The sequence below is a fragment of the Lampetra fluviatilis genome, chromosome 22 (assembly GCF_964198595.1).
Source record: "Lampetra fluviatilis chromosome 22, kcLamFluv1.1, whole genome shotgun sequence".
Classification (NCBI taxonomy): domain Eukaryota; kingdom Metazoa; phylum Chordata; class Hyperoartia; order Petromyzontiformes; family Petromyzontidae; genus Lampetra; species Lampetra fluviatilis.
Genome location: NC_136296.1, coordinates 4,152,794 through 4,168,166, shown reverse-complemented (window position 1 = coordinate 4,168,166; position 15,373 = coordinate 4,152,794). Strand labels below are relative to the sequence as shown.

General features: G+C 44.2%; 1 protein-coding gene across 3 annotated transcripts in view; it reads right to left on the bottom strand.

The window, feature by feature from the left end:
• The window catches only part of LOC144938460 (CUB and sushi domain-containing protein 3-like), a 683,443-nt gene that overhangs the window by 20,899 nt on the left and 647,171 nt on the right, over window positions 1-15,373 (bottom strand). For all 3 annotated transcript variants that reach the window (XM_078866283.1, XM_078866284.1, XM_078866286.1), the window contains 3 exons: window positions 14,933-15,044; window positions 4,017-4,196; window positions 1,341-1,406 (listed from right to left, as the gene is read on the bottom strand). In XM_078866283.1, the coding sequence (XP_078722409.1) occupies window positions 1,341-1,406; window positions 4,017-4,196; window positions 14,933-15,044 (358 nt within the window). The remainder of the gene's footprint in view (window positions 1-1,340; window positions 1,407-4,016; window positions 4,197-14,932; window positions 15,045-15,373) is intronic.

Sequence of the window (15,373 nt, the reverse complement as noted above, 5' to 3'; positions counted from 1 at the left end):
GTATATCTGTTATAATATGTCGTGGGATCTGCTTTCTGATCAAACGATATATCGAAAACAAAGGTCTGAGCTCACATGAGCATTGCAAATATTTGCAATTATTTTCTATATTATGTTGTTAAGATCATATTTTTTTCATTTTTTTCACGTTCTATTTTTCTCATATGCAGAAAGTGATGTGCGTTTCAGAGGGCTCTTTTCTGTCTTTTTATGCGCTCTCTATCTTTCCACAATTATGATAGGTGAATGTTTACCAGGATGAGGATTTTTTCCTGCCACCCAGAGAACAAACCGAGGCACACAATGACACTTGTAAAAAAAAAACATATATTTGAATCACAAAACGTTCTGAAACTGCAGTCCACAACACAAACCCTTTGCCATCACAGACACAGGGCCTTACAAATGGATTAAAATATACGCTAGAAAATATCAAAATGCAGCTTGCTGCTAAGAAACAAATGTCAATCTGCAAATAGACATGGCTCGGGTTTCCAGGCAGGTGAGTGGGACGTCTGTGGCATGACAAAGGAAGTAGTGCAGCGACGGAGGGTGAATTTCCAGGTAAAAAAGATGACGATTTTAAAGCAAGATCACTAATTTTCACAGATATGGAAGAACTCTGTAATTTTACAGGTATAACAAAAAAATCGAGTCAAACGATCAACAGCAAAATAATCCAATGAAACAATGAACATAAAACAGACGAATGATACCTGGCTCCCAGTGACTTACACAAGTCTCTACAGATAAAAGATTCCACATGCAAGGAAAACAATTTCCTAGTAACAAGTGACATGTGCAATGAATGCATGGTCGTAAGAGCCAAATAAGTAGGTCTTATGGGTGGCGATGAACACCTTGGTACGCCCATCTTGCAAGTACAGTACTCTTCAAGAGCACCATGTGAAAATGTTACCATTTATATAAGTTCAGGCATTGGATTCTACAGCAGGCCACACGCTTTTTGTTTACCGCTCGTATATCTGTGAGGCCTACAGGACTTGCTGCCAAAGACCAAACAATTCCCCATTAGACAAACGGCAAGAAATAAATTTAGTACCACGAGGTTACACCGGTAATATATTTATGGGCCCTGAGCACAATCAACTGTACCTCGGCTGTAAGTTAGACGTTCTGCGTGAAGCATGCATGCAATTGTGTTTCAATTATTGATTTTCTATAATTATTTGTCACAGCAGTGTGCAGGCAAAAAGGTTCGGTGGAGCATGCAGTGTCAAATAAGGTTCTGTGAAAATGTTGGACTTAGTTATATGGCTGATATTAAAAGACCTATACATATTGCTGTTTTCATCATGGAATAATGTATGTTGACATACCTGGAGGTTTTGGATTAAAGTGTCCAAGGTCTGAAGGAGTCACTTTGTCTCTGTACTTCTTTCCAGCTGAAATGTAAACAAAAATGAACAAAAAATGTGATCCGGGAGGCTTTTCATAAAAAATATATACAAAAATTTCACCAGAATGTTGCTATCATTGTTACATCAAGTGACAAAGAATCCACTCGGATCTTTCACAGAGCAGAGCAACACGTGGTGCTAGAGAATGCCCCACTGACCTCTTCGAGTGACCTCTGGTCCACAGTATGGGGCAACACTCCCCCCATCCCGCTTTGCCACTGAGAGTAACGTTGGTCCCATGACAGTCAAATCAATAGATTGTTTTAATTGCCTGAGCTGCAATTTAGTAAATTGAAGTGCAGAACCAAATCTTATAGTGTCTTTGTGCCATCATTGTTGACCAAGCTGAGACCACCAACTCACTCATCACAGGAGACTTTTCTGGATTGTAACCAGGATTTCAGCGGTGCCAGCCAAGCGCTGAGACCTCTCGGGCCACCCGGGCACCTCTCGGTATTTTTTTAAATATTTATCTCATACGTGTTTTCTCTATTGATAGACTTGGCTCCACCATGCAAACATGCAATTTCCATCACTGGCTTATGTCCACTTTTGCAAATGAGTGTTGTTCTCATCGAGCAAGGAGACACTGACTTTTTCTGTAAAATGTGCCTGCTATGTGATTGCTTTAAACAGATCAAGTGATATTTTGTATTATTGTAGTGGGTCCAACTGAGTCGCAGACATTGTTCCTCTTAGAGGCAACACTTTTATTTGCTACGAAGGGTCGATCCCTCACTCGGGTCTCCGACCACGTGGTTGCCTCGTAAGACGGAGAGGTTCAGCTCGAGACGTAGAGATTCCCGCTTGTTGATGTTGTGCTTCCCACTTGTAGAATGCAGCGACCCCAGTCCCTCTCCAGGACCTGCCTTATATCCCCCTACGTTTGGGCCGCTCCGACCTCGGCCCCGCCCGCCTTCCCGAACATTCTCGTTCTCTCTCGATCCTTCTCAAGAGCTCTTTCTGGACACGTGATCACCCCCGAATCCCCCCACCTGGGGCCCCCTGTATAGACATTCCGGATCACGTGTCTACGGGGTCAACCAAAGTGCCATGGCCCAGGGCAACCCTGCCCCTGGGCTGACACTCACCCCTCCCCCTCGGGGGAGCCCCCATCACACGCCGTGCGTGGTGCCCGCACTATCCCAGTGCTCGCCAAGCCCCGCTAGGGTTGGTATTACACACAGCCACCCACACGGTGCTGTCCACGATGTAGGAACATCGAACAGCACGACCCATCCGGGCCGGCACCATACAGTGACATCCCTGATGTCACTACACTATCACCTGCTATTTTAAGCACGCGTGCAAACTGTTATATTCACACATTGAACAGGTGGCAAACACATTATTTAGTAAGATAAACTTATTTTTCAAGTGTTCAGGCAAACTTCATTATTTTATTCTGTTACACTCTGATCTCCCCTCTCCTCCCTGCTCTATATTCTGAAAGAAACCATGTGCGATGGGAACAGATGCCGGGTGTGTGCCACAACACTGTGCACATTTCTATACATCCCATTTGCCCATTACACAGTTACGAGAGCATTAGGCAATCATGAGATAGCAGCCAGCAACGTCCTTTGGACGTATCTGTCCATCCATCCCTCGATCCCTCCATCCAGCCGGCCAACAAGCCAGCAAAACTTTTGTCTTGTATCGTAAAAATATGAGAGTACGATAGGCTATCCCGTGCATTTGTGTGGGATCCACAGCCGGAGTAGGGAGGAGGTGTGATGAGAGTGCAACACACGCACAACTTGCACACCAACCAGCCAGGCAGACAGGAGACCAGGAAGGAGGGCCAGCTAGCAAAACTTATTATCCTAATGCAGCGTAACTAAGGATGAAAATATGCCCAGATCAATAGTTCCAATGTTATAAATTAATCGCTTGTCCACTCCGTGCGAACCACACTCAGTGAAAAGGCAATTATTTTTGCATCTGTAATATACTGCCTTGTTGCAATGGTTAGCTAGCTCGACTCGTAATCGAGAGCTCACCGGTTCAATCTCCCGGCGTAACAGTTGAAATAACGATGCAAGTTTTCTAAATCCTCCTTGATCTCTATCCGCCAAGCAGTATAAATGTATAAACTGGCAGGTAGTGTGTGATAAAGTTAAGCACACGGTTACTCTCACCTGATCCAAGATGCCTGATCAGCATAGAAGAGTAGACCAAAACACCTCCTAGAGGTGCTCTATAAGGCTCTCAACAGCTCCTTCTGTTGGAGGCCTTTGTACTGGCAGTGGCACGATCAGGCAAGTGCAGGGCTGCACCTTTGCCTATACATGTACGTATGCACGTTGAACATATTTCGCACTGTATATAGCCAAGCGTGCTAATCGGAGGTGCAGGGGAAGGACAACAAACTAAACACAAAAATCAGTTCTAAAGAAATGCATTTTAAATCTAGATTATTTAAAGTGCATAGCTCCAGTGGCTTCCTAATATTGGAAGGGCGTTCCAGACGGCTGCCGAAGCGCATCTGACAGCGTGCGATGCAGTGACCCATATTTGTTCGATGGCTAGTCAAAAGTCACGAGGGTGACCGGCGTCCTAATACGATCACGTGAACATATCCAAGCACCTCACCATTGCAGACTGGGGGCTTTCCGGTCCAGGTGCCGTTGGGCCCACAGGTGCGGTGCTCCGACCCCCCGGCCAGGAAGAAGTCCTTCTGGCAGGTGTACACGAGCGTGTAGCCCAACGTCGAGATGTCCAGACCAAGGACGTCCACGTGGGCCGGCGTCTCGGGCTGCCCGCACCTGTGGTCTGTCGCACGGGAACGCTGGATGTAAAATCTTTAGCAAAACGTTGAGCCAAAAATTGTGAAAGAATTTCTGCTCGCCTTACGACAGTCTGGTATTGCTGAGAAATCGAATCAATTGGCATATCGGCCCCATGTGACATCTTGGTTTGATTGGCCATCTCGGGTGGTCGAGGGTTATAGTTGAAAAAATTGTCGTTGTAACAACACGATTGAACCCACGATAAATGAATTATTAATCATATTGGTCGACGAAAGATTACGATTCATAATCTTTCAAATCAAATCAGCACATTTGGTACTCCATTTCGTAATGTGCAAGGCTGTCACAAAGGTGCAATATTTCACAGACGATCTATAGTCTGCAGCAATTTCAGAGTAGTAAGGCGATGTTTCTAATGTGGCTTTATTTGCAGCAAATTTTCACCATTTGGCAAAATTTGGACCGTGATGCCTGCACACATGGATTACCCACTTTATAATGACGTCACGGCATGCATTTTTTTTTGGTCATTACGCCAGCAGTATTATCCAGGGTGACTGCTTGGCTCGAACCGGGAACCACCGTGACAAGTGGCAAACGTGCCATCCATCAGCCGTGTCACGGTCCATATTCATTGCCATGAAAAAAAAAACCTGCCACTTAAACAATGGTGAGTGACCTGGGAGAGACAATTTTTGAGTAAAGATCACAGATTGTGAAAAGAGCTTTGACTGCACACACAGGTGTAACAAGACACGCAAACCTGTAAATAGTACACAGTGTCTGTGCATATGCAAAATAACCATTCGCCTATTTTTAAGAAGTGCATTGTGGTCCATGTCAACATGAATTTGAGACGATGCGACGGACTGACAACAGCAGTGATCTAGGACTCATCAGCACGGTGTGGTCACCAATGCACACTGCTGCAGTGTATGCCTCTGAGATCTATATATAAAGAGTGCTGACACCCACACTATGGGGGCCATCAGCTTGGCTATTGCCAACAAAAATCAATAAGATAGCAGACTGTAAAACTATAAGTTTAAAAAACGACTATTGTTACGATTATTTTTTTACTATAGAGACTATTATTCTATTATGATGGGATGTTGTCATAATTTACAGATTTGGCAGACACACAAGTATAATTTAGTTTTTCTATTTCACTGATATAGTTTATGCGCACCCAAATATCTCACATAGTAATTTTACATTGATGAGACTTCATATTGGATACCTTACATGTATTGTTTGTGCTTGTATTTCGAATGCACTGTTTTTTATGCATTTATGTTGAACTTCTTTCGCGCCGTACGTAGCCAACGATGCTATTATGGTTCACCAGTCCTGTGCAAATGGCTTTGCTCCAGTACCCTGAAATATGTTACGGATTTTTTTGCACTTAAATCATAAAACTGGACGATGATTATGATATGCAGCACGGAATGCGGAAGAGGGGCATATGGTATATGACATAGACACAGAGAAATGCAAGATTAATTGCCACCAGTAATCCACTAATGACAGTCGATCAACCCATAAGCATGTGTACCATGTACATTTGACAAGATTAACACGTTATTTGCAACAGTGCATGCATGTATGGTCAGTAAAGCTATATGGTAGGATCTTGTTTTGTGTGTGTGAGCAGCATTTCAGTGGTTTACACATTGCACTGACAATCACAACACCCTGGGTTCGATTCCTGGCCATACATAACATCAGTGACCAGTGGTGTCAGCACTGCTTCTGGGCCTCTTCTCGGTCAACTCAGCCATACATCTGTACCTGGTGTGATGTGTAAACATTAGCACTCAGGCGACAAAAGTAGCCAGGTGTGTTTCCGGTCACACTAGCATCTCAGGTTTTGTGATATGCCTTAATATTAAAGCACTCTGTGGAGGCAGTGAGGGTTGATGGATCACCGCACACATGTTGTGAAACTCCCTTCCCGCTGGTGTGGATGTGCCATACCCTGGCACATCAAGTGAAGGCAGTACAGCAAGTAGACTAATGACCATATGTTTCCATTTGTACGGGGATAGAGCGTTGCCCTCTCGCACTCATGGGCTTTCTCTGGGTGAAACGGTTTCCTCCCATATGTATGATACACGCTCATCATACTTGTAGGAACCACCTGGTTCCACCAGCCCACAGGGGATTATTGTGTCCGTCCATCGTGCATCCAAAAATGGGTGGGGTGGGGCTGGGTGGAGAGGGGAGGGTGGGGAGCGGCTGGGTGGGGAGGGGCTGGGTGGGTGGGGGTGGGAGGGGTGGATCTGGGTGGGGAGGGGCTGGCCATATTTGCGGAATACACAACGCCGCCGTTGACTCTGGCCATTGACCGAGCAACCCAACGTTCCTACCAGCTCCCTCCGCAGGAATGTGTTTAAATGGCTGAAAGCATCTTAAAATAAAGTACCCAATACAGGACCTTCCTAAAAAAAGTCATGCGATGTAGTGTGGCTCCGCTCGATAGGTAATTAAATTGTAATTAAATTGTTAGCATTACGAGCTGCTCATTGGCAGAACTTGCTCCTTTGGTCTCGAAAAACTGGACAAGGTTCTGTCTTGTATATTAAAAAAATATATAAAACACAACACTGTAAGATTGAAAAAAGAAAAATATAATAACAATTGTAATTCATGTAACAATTATAAACTTTGCACAAGTGTCTGATTGTTAAATTTTACGTACATGAAAGTAGATTTCGTTTCTGTTAATGATCTTAAAACTCAAGACACAAGCAGGTAAACAAAAGACTTGATTAAATCCCGGCAGTAGGCTTTTTCAATGCACTCATTCCCCCCATAAACAATTCCATTCTTCAAAGTTCAATCAACCAACTGTCCCCGTTCCAATTGTTATTCCAGTAACAATGGAAGCGCAATTATTAACATTCGCCCATTGTTGTAGAAGCAGATGCCTACACACAGGCACACGTTTAAAAAAAATTGTAATTAATCATAGCACAGTAAGCTTGTTCAGTCGTAAACATGTTTATATGGATATGGGATCAACACGTAATGACTGCATTATTAACCACATTAAACATGTTGTTGTTGCTTCTAAGTGTTACCACTTCACCACCCCTGCCATCCGAAATATATGCATGCATTTAGAATACATCGTGTAATATATATTAAAATATGTAAACATAAAAACATTATCCATGTGTAATGACAGCAGAGTCAACCTACGGTGTGAGTGGACTGGTGGCCACGGGAGGTAATGACAGGGGAGTCAGCCTGCGGTGTGAGTGGACTGGTGGCCACAGGAAGTAATGACAGGGGAGTCAGCCTGCGGTGTGAGTGGACTGGTGGCAAAGGAAGGTAATGACAGGGGCATCAGTTGTGAGTGCAAAGGGACTGGTGGCTACAGGAATGATCGAGAAGGGAGCGTGGTCAGGTGACGGAAGAGGACGGTGGAGTCTGCCGGTGGAGTTTGCCGGTGGAGCGAGCATCCAGAGTCAGCGAGAAGGTTCAGGAAGGGGGGCGTGGCCTCAGTTGGTATAAAAGGGAGATGCGCGAGAGACTTGGGGCTGTTGCAGTGGAGTCTCCATCTGTGTCAAGTGAACGCGTCTTCAATAAAGTGCCATCTCAAGATAAGTGTGTCAAGTTGTCATTGCACATGGATTACAGCACACACGCAGGTCATATTGACTGTTAAGAAGAGTGGGCTTTGGGACACGTCACCAGAAGGGACAATGAACCAATGGTCAAGAATCGTCAAGGTGTGGCAGCCAAGGAATGGAATACATATGAGGGACGGCCGCCTTGGAGATGGAGCGATGAAATCAGTTCACGTTCGGGTGTTAGATGGATTATTACATCACAGGTGGATCATGAGAGGTGGTGGCTTAGGGTGAACTTCATCCAGCAGTGGATTGAATGTGTCGCTAGAAGAGATGCTGATGATACGTATTGACAAATGATCCGTCATAACGATATGCACGAACGTATTAACATGTATGGGGGAATGTGTGTTGGTGCAGGTATGTGCATGTGTGTGTTGTAGGGAGCTGTACTGTAGTAGTTAGCATGCTGCGCTACAAAACCGGCGGCCTGAGTTTGATTCCTGCTGACGGCCAACACCAGTGACGATTATCTGAACTGGTCCTTGACCTTCCCAAGGTTGACTCAGCCTCAAATGAGTACCTAGTGCGATGCATGAACATCACTACTCAGGAGACAATGGCGGCTGGGCATGGTGTTGGCCACCCACCCCCTCATGTGCTAGCCTTCATAGGTGCTCGCCAACAGTACTTGTCCCAACAGTCTGTTAAGGCTATAATGGGGATCTCTCTGTGGATGTGTAAATATACGTGTGACGGAGCGATGAGATCAGTTCATGTGCAGGAGTGAGATGGATTGTGGTGTCGTGGAACCGTGAACGATGGGAACAGTGTGGGGAGGTTTTACTCGGCAGCGGTGTGAATCAAAGTGCACCGCTGAGTCGGGCAGTTTAAATCGGGTGAGGCCCATCGAGCTTAAGAAGTAATTTTTTTCCCAATGGCAAACCGGCCAAATTAGCTGATATGGTATGCTGTAGATGCGCAAGACTCCGTGACATAATTTACAAGAGTAAGCAATCGTCTGCCAGGTTGCGTACTTGTCAACCCCTTATCAGTGCCTAAAATGGGGGCCAATCTGAACAGTCTGTTCAGGCTATATGGGAGATGTTTGTATTTTTGTGTGTGGAGCAATTGGGAAGCAGTGCCGCAGTAGTTTGTGCACTGTTTTTACAAACCCAACGATGCAGTTTCATTCCCATCCACAGATAACAACGGTGGGGAATTACACGGAGACCTCTTCCCTAGGCGAACTCAGCCTCAAATGAATATCTGGTGCAGTGCGAGAGCATCGACACTGGAGGGCAAAATTGGTCAGATGTGATGCTCAGCACACATCATTTGTACATGTGTTCAATTCCAGCCTTAAGAGGCGCTTGCTAACAGCACTTGCCCCAACAGTCTATAAGGCTAAACAGGATGCCTTTGTGTACGTGCGCGTGCGTGGGTGCAATCGGTGTCCCACCTGTTCATGTGCGTTTTCTGCCTCTGCTGAGCTGTATAAATCACAGTACTATCCCAGGGATGTAAAATCTCATTTACAAGGTAATTCTGGTAGTGACATCGAGTCAAATTCCATTTGCAATAAGATGTATATTACATATTCACTGTGTAATGCATTATCGTGAGAAATAATAAAAAAAAATAAAAGGATGGATACCCATGACATTGTAAATAACCTGTAGGGGGGAAATTGCTTATATTTAATTCCATTCTACTGAAAGAGGCAGCTTTCAATGTTGAGACCAATTGATCAAAAATTCAAGGTAGTTTAATTCATCGCAGGCTCTATCCACTGTTTGATAGTATCATCCAATTTTTAAGCACATTTGATTGTATTCCATTTGGAACAAAATACCTTTTGCACTTTGCACTGATTTTCATCTACGTTTTGAGCAACTTTCCTTTAATAACTAACCATGTCTTCCAAAATCAAACCCTTCGTCCCTGTCATAGTAATTGGTTGACATAAGGAGCAAGAGTCATCTGACAGCAGTGGGTTAAGGGCTCGTGGCACTCCTGCTGCAGTGTAGCGACCGAAGGCAGATGAGGAAAATAGCATGAGGAAAATAGCACTCACATCTCGGGCAGTGTGTCTAGGTACGGAAAGATTCATCATCCCAGGGATTCGATGAATAGTCACAATTCCGGGTTGTGAATTGTTTCAAGAATAACTTAGTTTATGTATAATTTTCATCATCGCATTTGTATTGTTTCTAATTCTTATCTGTCACGTTTATACAGCTGTATGTGCTTCATTAGCTTAAATGTCACATTTGAATATCGTTTCAAGATAATATTCAGAATTCAACGTGTGCATCATGAGTGCAAGTGCATTGCTACGTGTCTATTGGTGTCACAACCACAGCTAAAGTGTCGCCCTACTCAAAGGAGCAACTAAGTGGAACGCATCTCAATCGGTGGCTTTCAGCCAGTGGTGGGAATTCCATATTCCTAAGATGGGGGCCAGTCTCTTCCTTAAGACTTCTTACATGGCGGGAAAAAATAATTCCTATTTTTCGACTATTTATTTTTATTTTTTACAAGGTAAAGCCCACTGAGCTATATAGCTCTTTTTTAGAAGCAACCTCACCACAAATGATAGCTCAACAAAGTGGCTTATCATGTGGAAATGTATAGCAGCCAATACTCTAAATGTATATTTCGAAATGTAAAGGCAAAAACTGGAGGACCTGGAGAAAAAGCCAGTACACCACGGGGAGAGAGACATGCAGACTCCAAATATACAGGTAGCAGGGTCAAGATATAACCCATGACCTCCTGTATACCAAGTGAGGTAGTTGACGTTTCACCATCGCGGTGCCCTCTAATTGCATCCTCCCATCCAGACGATGAGCTGTGTTGATCCACCGGGAGGGATTTGGACTCATCACCTGACAATGTAAAACATTCTCAAACTCCGAGTCGATATCATGGTAATCACCAACAACTTTAGAGGTCGATTATATTGTGGTAAAGGTAACGGTGCATCCATCCCTGCAATTTCTTGCTGGTGACAGAAGGCCCCCCCCCCCACTGGAGTGGGCTTTGAAAAACCCCCTGAGGGTGCATTTTGTCTCTCCACAGTGGAAGAGGTTGGAGTATTCACAATTTACTACATGGGACCTGCCAGACGATTCACTGTGGTGAACCCATTTACAAGGAGCATAAACCATCACGCGAACTCCGGTCATTCTCGCTGCGGCTTCTGGCTGGCCATCGAATAAAGATGGTCGCTGCATAACACGATTTCAGATGCACTTCTGTGACTGTCTGGGACGCTCTTCCTTCCTATTTCAGGAAGCCACTGGAGCTATGCACTTTAAAATCTAGATTGAAAACTAATTTCGTTAGAATTGCTTTTTGTATTCAGTAATGTTGTGCTTCCCCCACACCTCCGATTAGCATGGTTGGCTACATACGGTGCGAAATAAGTTGAACATACATACAATATACACATGTACAGCGCATTGCTTGGCATCGTATCTTACGTTTTGCTGCACATGCGGAGAGCTTCAGGAAATGGGCAGAAGTCATATTAAGCAATGTGAGGAAGGGTTAAATTTAGAGGAGTTTGTGTGAGTTTTAAATAAAAAATAATAATTTACAGCCATTTGTCAATCCACTGCTGAATAAACACCTGCCCACGTTTTGTTGGTGATGAAGATTTTCGACCATACTTCACCACACTGGTCAATGTGGGGGATTTGAGACACTTGCCAAATGTGGTTAACCGCTGCACCAGGAGATCGAAACGGCGTGCCAAACCGTTACACAGCAGGCATGCATTAAATAGTGAACCTTTTCTCAAATACGTCACAACCTACAAAATGTACAAATCTAAATAATGGTGGGGCAGGAATGTTTAAAAACAAAGTGCAGCTCAATTCGTGAATGTGAATTATGAGCAGGTGACCAGAAAACATCATCCAGCTCCTGTGGGAAAGGCATTGATAAGATAAAAGTGGAGAGAGTTAATTAGGTTATTTGTACAGGGAACCTTGGGTATTTGTGTTGAGTGGCATGAATCGTCAAGGTCTGAGGAAGGAGAAATTACTTATTAATGGAAAAATATATTTTATTTGTTTTATTGTGGAGCTCTCAAAACACACCCTACCTCATTTTGACAATTTCCAAATTACCAATCACAGTAAACGTGATTTCCTGCTCAAACATGCATTGAGGTGGTACTCAACTTCTGTGTACATCATGAGCCAGTGAGCAAATTTCAAGTTCATATGGCGGGGGCAAATCTGTCCATAGGGCGACCAACGTTGACTTCTTAACAAAGTGATACCTATTTTGTCGACCCCAGGGAGATGATGAGCAGAGTCAACCCCCAAACAGAATTTGAATTTAGTGATTGCGAGCCGCTCACTCTACCACTGAGAAACCTGGCCGTATAAATTACTAATAATATGTAACTAATTATAGTGATGTAATCTGGCTGCAAATTGCTGAAGCATTGCGCGTGACTTACAATTGGAAGGTGATGAGTACAAATCCCAGTTGGGCATTGACTCTATCCATCATCCCACTGGCTAAGAAAAGATCACTAACAATTTGCAGGTCAACAATGGTCATCCTTTGGAGATATTTATCCCTGATGCTCTAAGAATGTGTCGTTTCCACCACTCAGGCCTACCAACACAGTAGACCTGGAGAAGCATCTTTGCATACGATGGGAAACAATGACATGGGATAGTTTAATGTCTAGATGAACGTACTTATATATTTGTACAGCAGGGTGACACACTCTTAACACTTGTGCCTCACAGCAAGAAGATACTAAGTTTAATTCCCAATTCAGGCACCTTTCTGTATCGAGTGTGCATGTTCTCCCCATGTTCTGCATCAGTTTCCTCCAGATCCTCTGGTTTCCTTCCATCGCTAAAAATAAACATTCACTCTAAACTGGTATGGGCCAAAAAAACACATCTCAATGCTGAAAGATTACTTGCAAATTACTCAATTGGGATGGCACACAGCAGCAGTAACATCACCCACTGCGCTGCAAAACCTTGGCAGGACCGGTGCTTTCCCGAACAAACAAGCGAAACCAAGAACAACAATAAATAATGAGGCACCTTGCTATATATCCTCTCACCGGCACCTCATTGCCATGTAGTTGAGTGTGCCGTGCAAACGTTGCCCATTTCCATCTGTGGACAATCCAACAACGCTGCCCCTTAAACCCCCGATTTTCGTCTTTTCGTCGCGATGGCCACTCCAATGGGCGCATCGACGTACCCCCCTGAACCCTGCGTCATTTTAAACCACGTACGCAGCTTAATGAAGCCATCCTATAACAAAACTTCCCCCCCCCCTCTCCGTAATAAATATAAAATGTACATATCATCATTTGCTCGTGCTTATTAGCATTTTAATTGCTTTCACGCCTTTTTTCTGCAACCTCACAGTGGACCGGCGGTAACGGCAGCGGCGGCAGCTGATGCAAGTTATTTTCCCTCCGTCACCCCATTAAGGCAAATGCGATCCGGGCGTCATGCAGTCACAGGAAGAAGGAGGAGAAAGGCGTTTGCCTGCACATTATTTAATACGAGTACTAATTAGATACGTTATTATAGTATTTTCAAAGGATTTCTCTTGGCGGGAGGGTCTGTGTGATATGGAAATTTCCCCCCTTCCATGTAATTGTGTTGGCGGTACTTGTGGACGATGAGGGTGAAAAAGGTGAGTGATAATTCTCCATAATACATCTTTGCCATAATTAAACCCGTAAAAATCGTGTTTTTTATTAACCATAAATTATTTTACGTATTCATGTATTCCTTAGGAATGTCATCATTAATACCTATGAATTCAGAATGTTCAAAGTAAAACTTCTTATAGAGAGAAGAGGGGTTTTTGTTTGTTTGTCTTGTACAAATACATCATTGCTTCACTCGCATGAAAACCACGCTTAACAAAGAATGTCCATCGTCGAACACTCATGAGTGGCCTTGAGCCAGCGGTGACAACTCAATTTATATGGTTGTGGCAAACAACGGCCTGTCAGACTTTTAAAAGAGTGCAAACTCACCGAGTACGAGTTGACCCCTGACTGAGATTTTTTGAAATCACAACCTTCGCTTCCCGGCGTCAATTGCTTTATGCCAACAAAGCTGGGGCTTTTTCACTGAAAATAAAGGCCCATTTTAATGCTTGCATTATTTTCTTTGCCCCCCCCCCCCTCCTCCAACCATTAATTCTCACAACAGCCAAAGCCAACGATAAAAGAGTAGTACAACGTGACTTAATTTCAGGCTGCACAGTAAAAAAAACACCCTGCCAGATGGACCCCAGATTGACAGATTTTCCATTACGCTGGAGCCAGGTCAGCTTGTTCAGAATGCAGCTGTTAAAGATTGCTTGCGCAGTTCTACGAGCACATCTCACACTTGTTCTCTAGTCACTGCCCTCGCTACCAATCAAGTTTCAAGTGGGCTATAAGATCCTGCTGCTGAACTACAAGGCTATTAATTGGTTGCTCCACAATATTTGCAGGAACTGATCCGTGTTTACTCTCCAACAAGGTCACCGAGATCCTGGGATCGCCTTCTAAGTACTCCGATGTCAAGGGTCTGCTCTTGGGGTGATCGGGCTTTTGCCAACATAGCTCCCAAACTATGGAATGCTTTGCCTTTGTTAATCAGGCAGAGTCACTAGAGTTATTAACATCTGTCTTGACAACTCACCTCTTTACATAGGCCTTCACCCCACAGTTATGCCCGTTTGGTTATGCTCTATTTCCTGATTTCCATTGATGGTGAATTGCGATCTTTGGATGAAATGTGACTTATTAATGAAAAAAAGTATATTTAATGCCAAACAATAGTAAATTATATAGCATATTTTGCAGACTCTATCCTTTGTAATGTTTTGGATCATGCACGTAATAAAATGTGCCACATGTTACATTGTGCATAATATGTTGGCTGCGTATGGTGAGAAAGAAGTTCAACATACAAACAAAGCGCATTAAATGAGTGGTGTGGAATGGTGTCGAGGAGGATAGGGGAGGGTAATGGGGGAGGGGTGGTAGGGGCGTGGGGAGGGGCACGTCCCCTTAGACTGGCAGACGTCACTACAGTACAGCACACATACCACAAGTAACCTGGCACACACATACATACATGTGTGCGTAAAATACACATGCATGTGGGCGTTTTACTCTACTCACAAATGCACACGGGCTGCATGCCACTCCACGTCAGGTCCTCTTGACAGCTGCGTGTGGTGGAGCCCTGGATGTGGAATCCCTTTCTGCAACTGAACTGCAGCAGGCTGCCGACCTGTTTTGGACGCACGCACGCACATCAGTGCACAGGCAGCATAGAGCAGAGTGATTACCCTCCATTGAGGTAACCTCATCATCAAGGGACCATTTCCCCAATACCGTTGTCCCATTGAAAATGTACAGGGTATTCGTTTTTTTGTAAAGGAAGCCAGTCACACAACTCGCTCTTTGCACTGGAAAGTGAAGTCAAGATTATTATGCGTTATTATAAAATGTTCACCTCTTTAATGTCAAGCTGCTGCTGAATTAAAGCATCCCCCTCCCCCCCATGCCGTGTCAGTTGTTTGACCTAACTTCATCACCACGCTGGCTAGTTTAACTTGT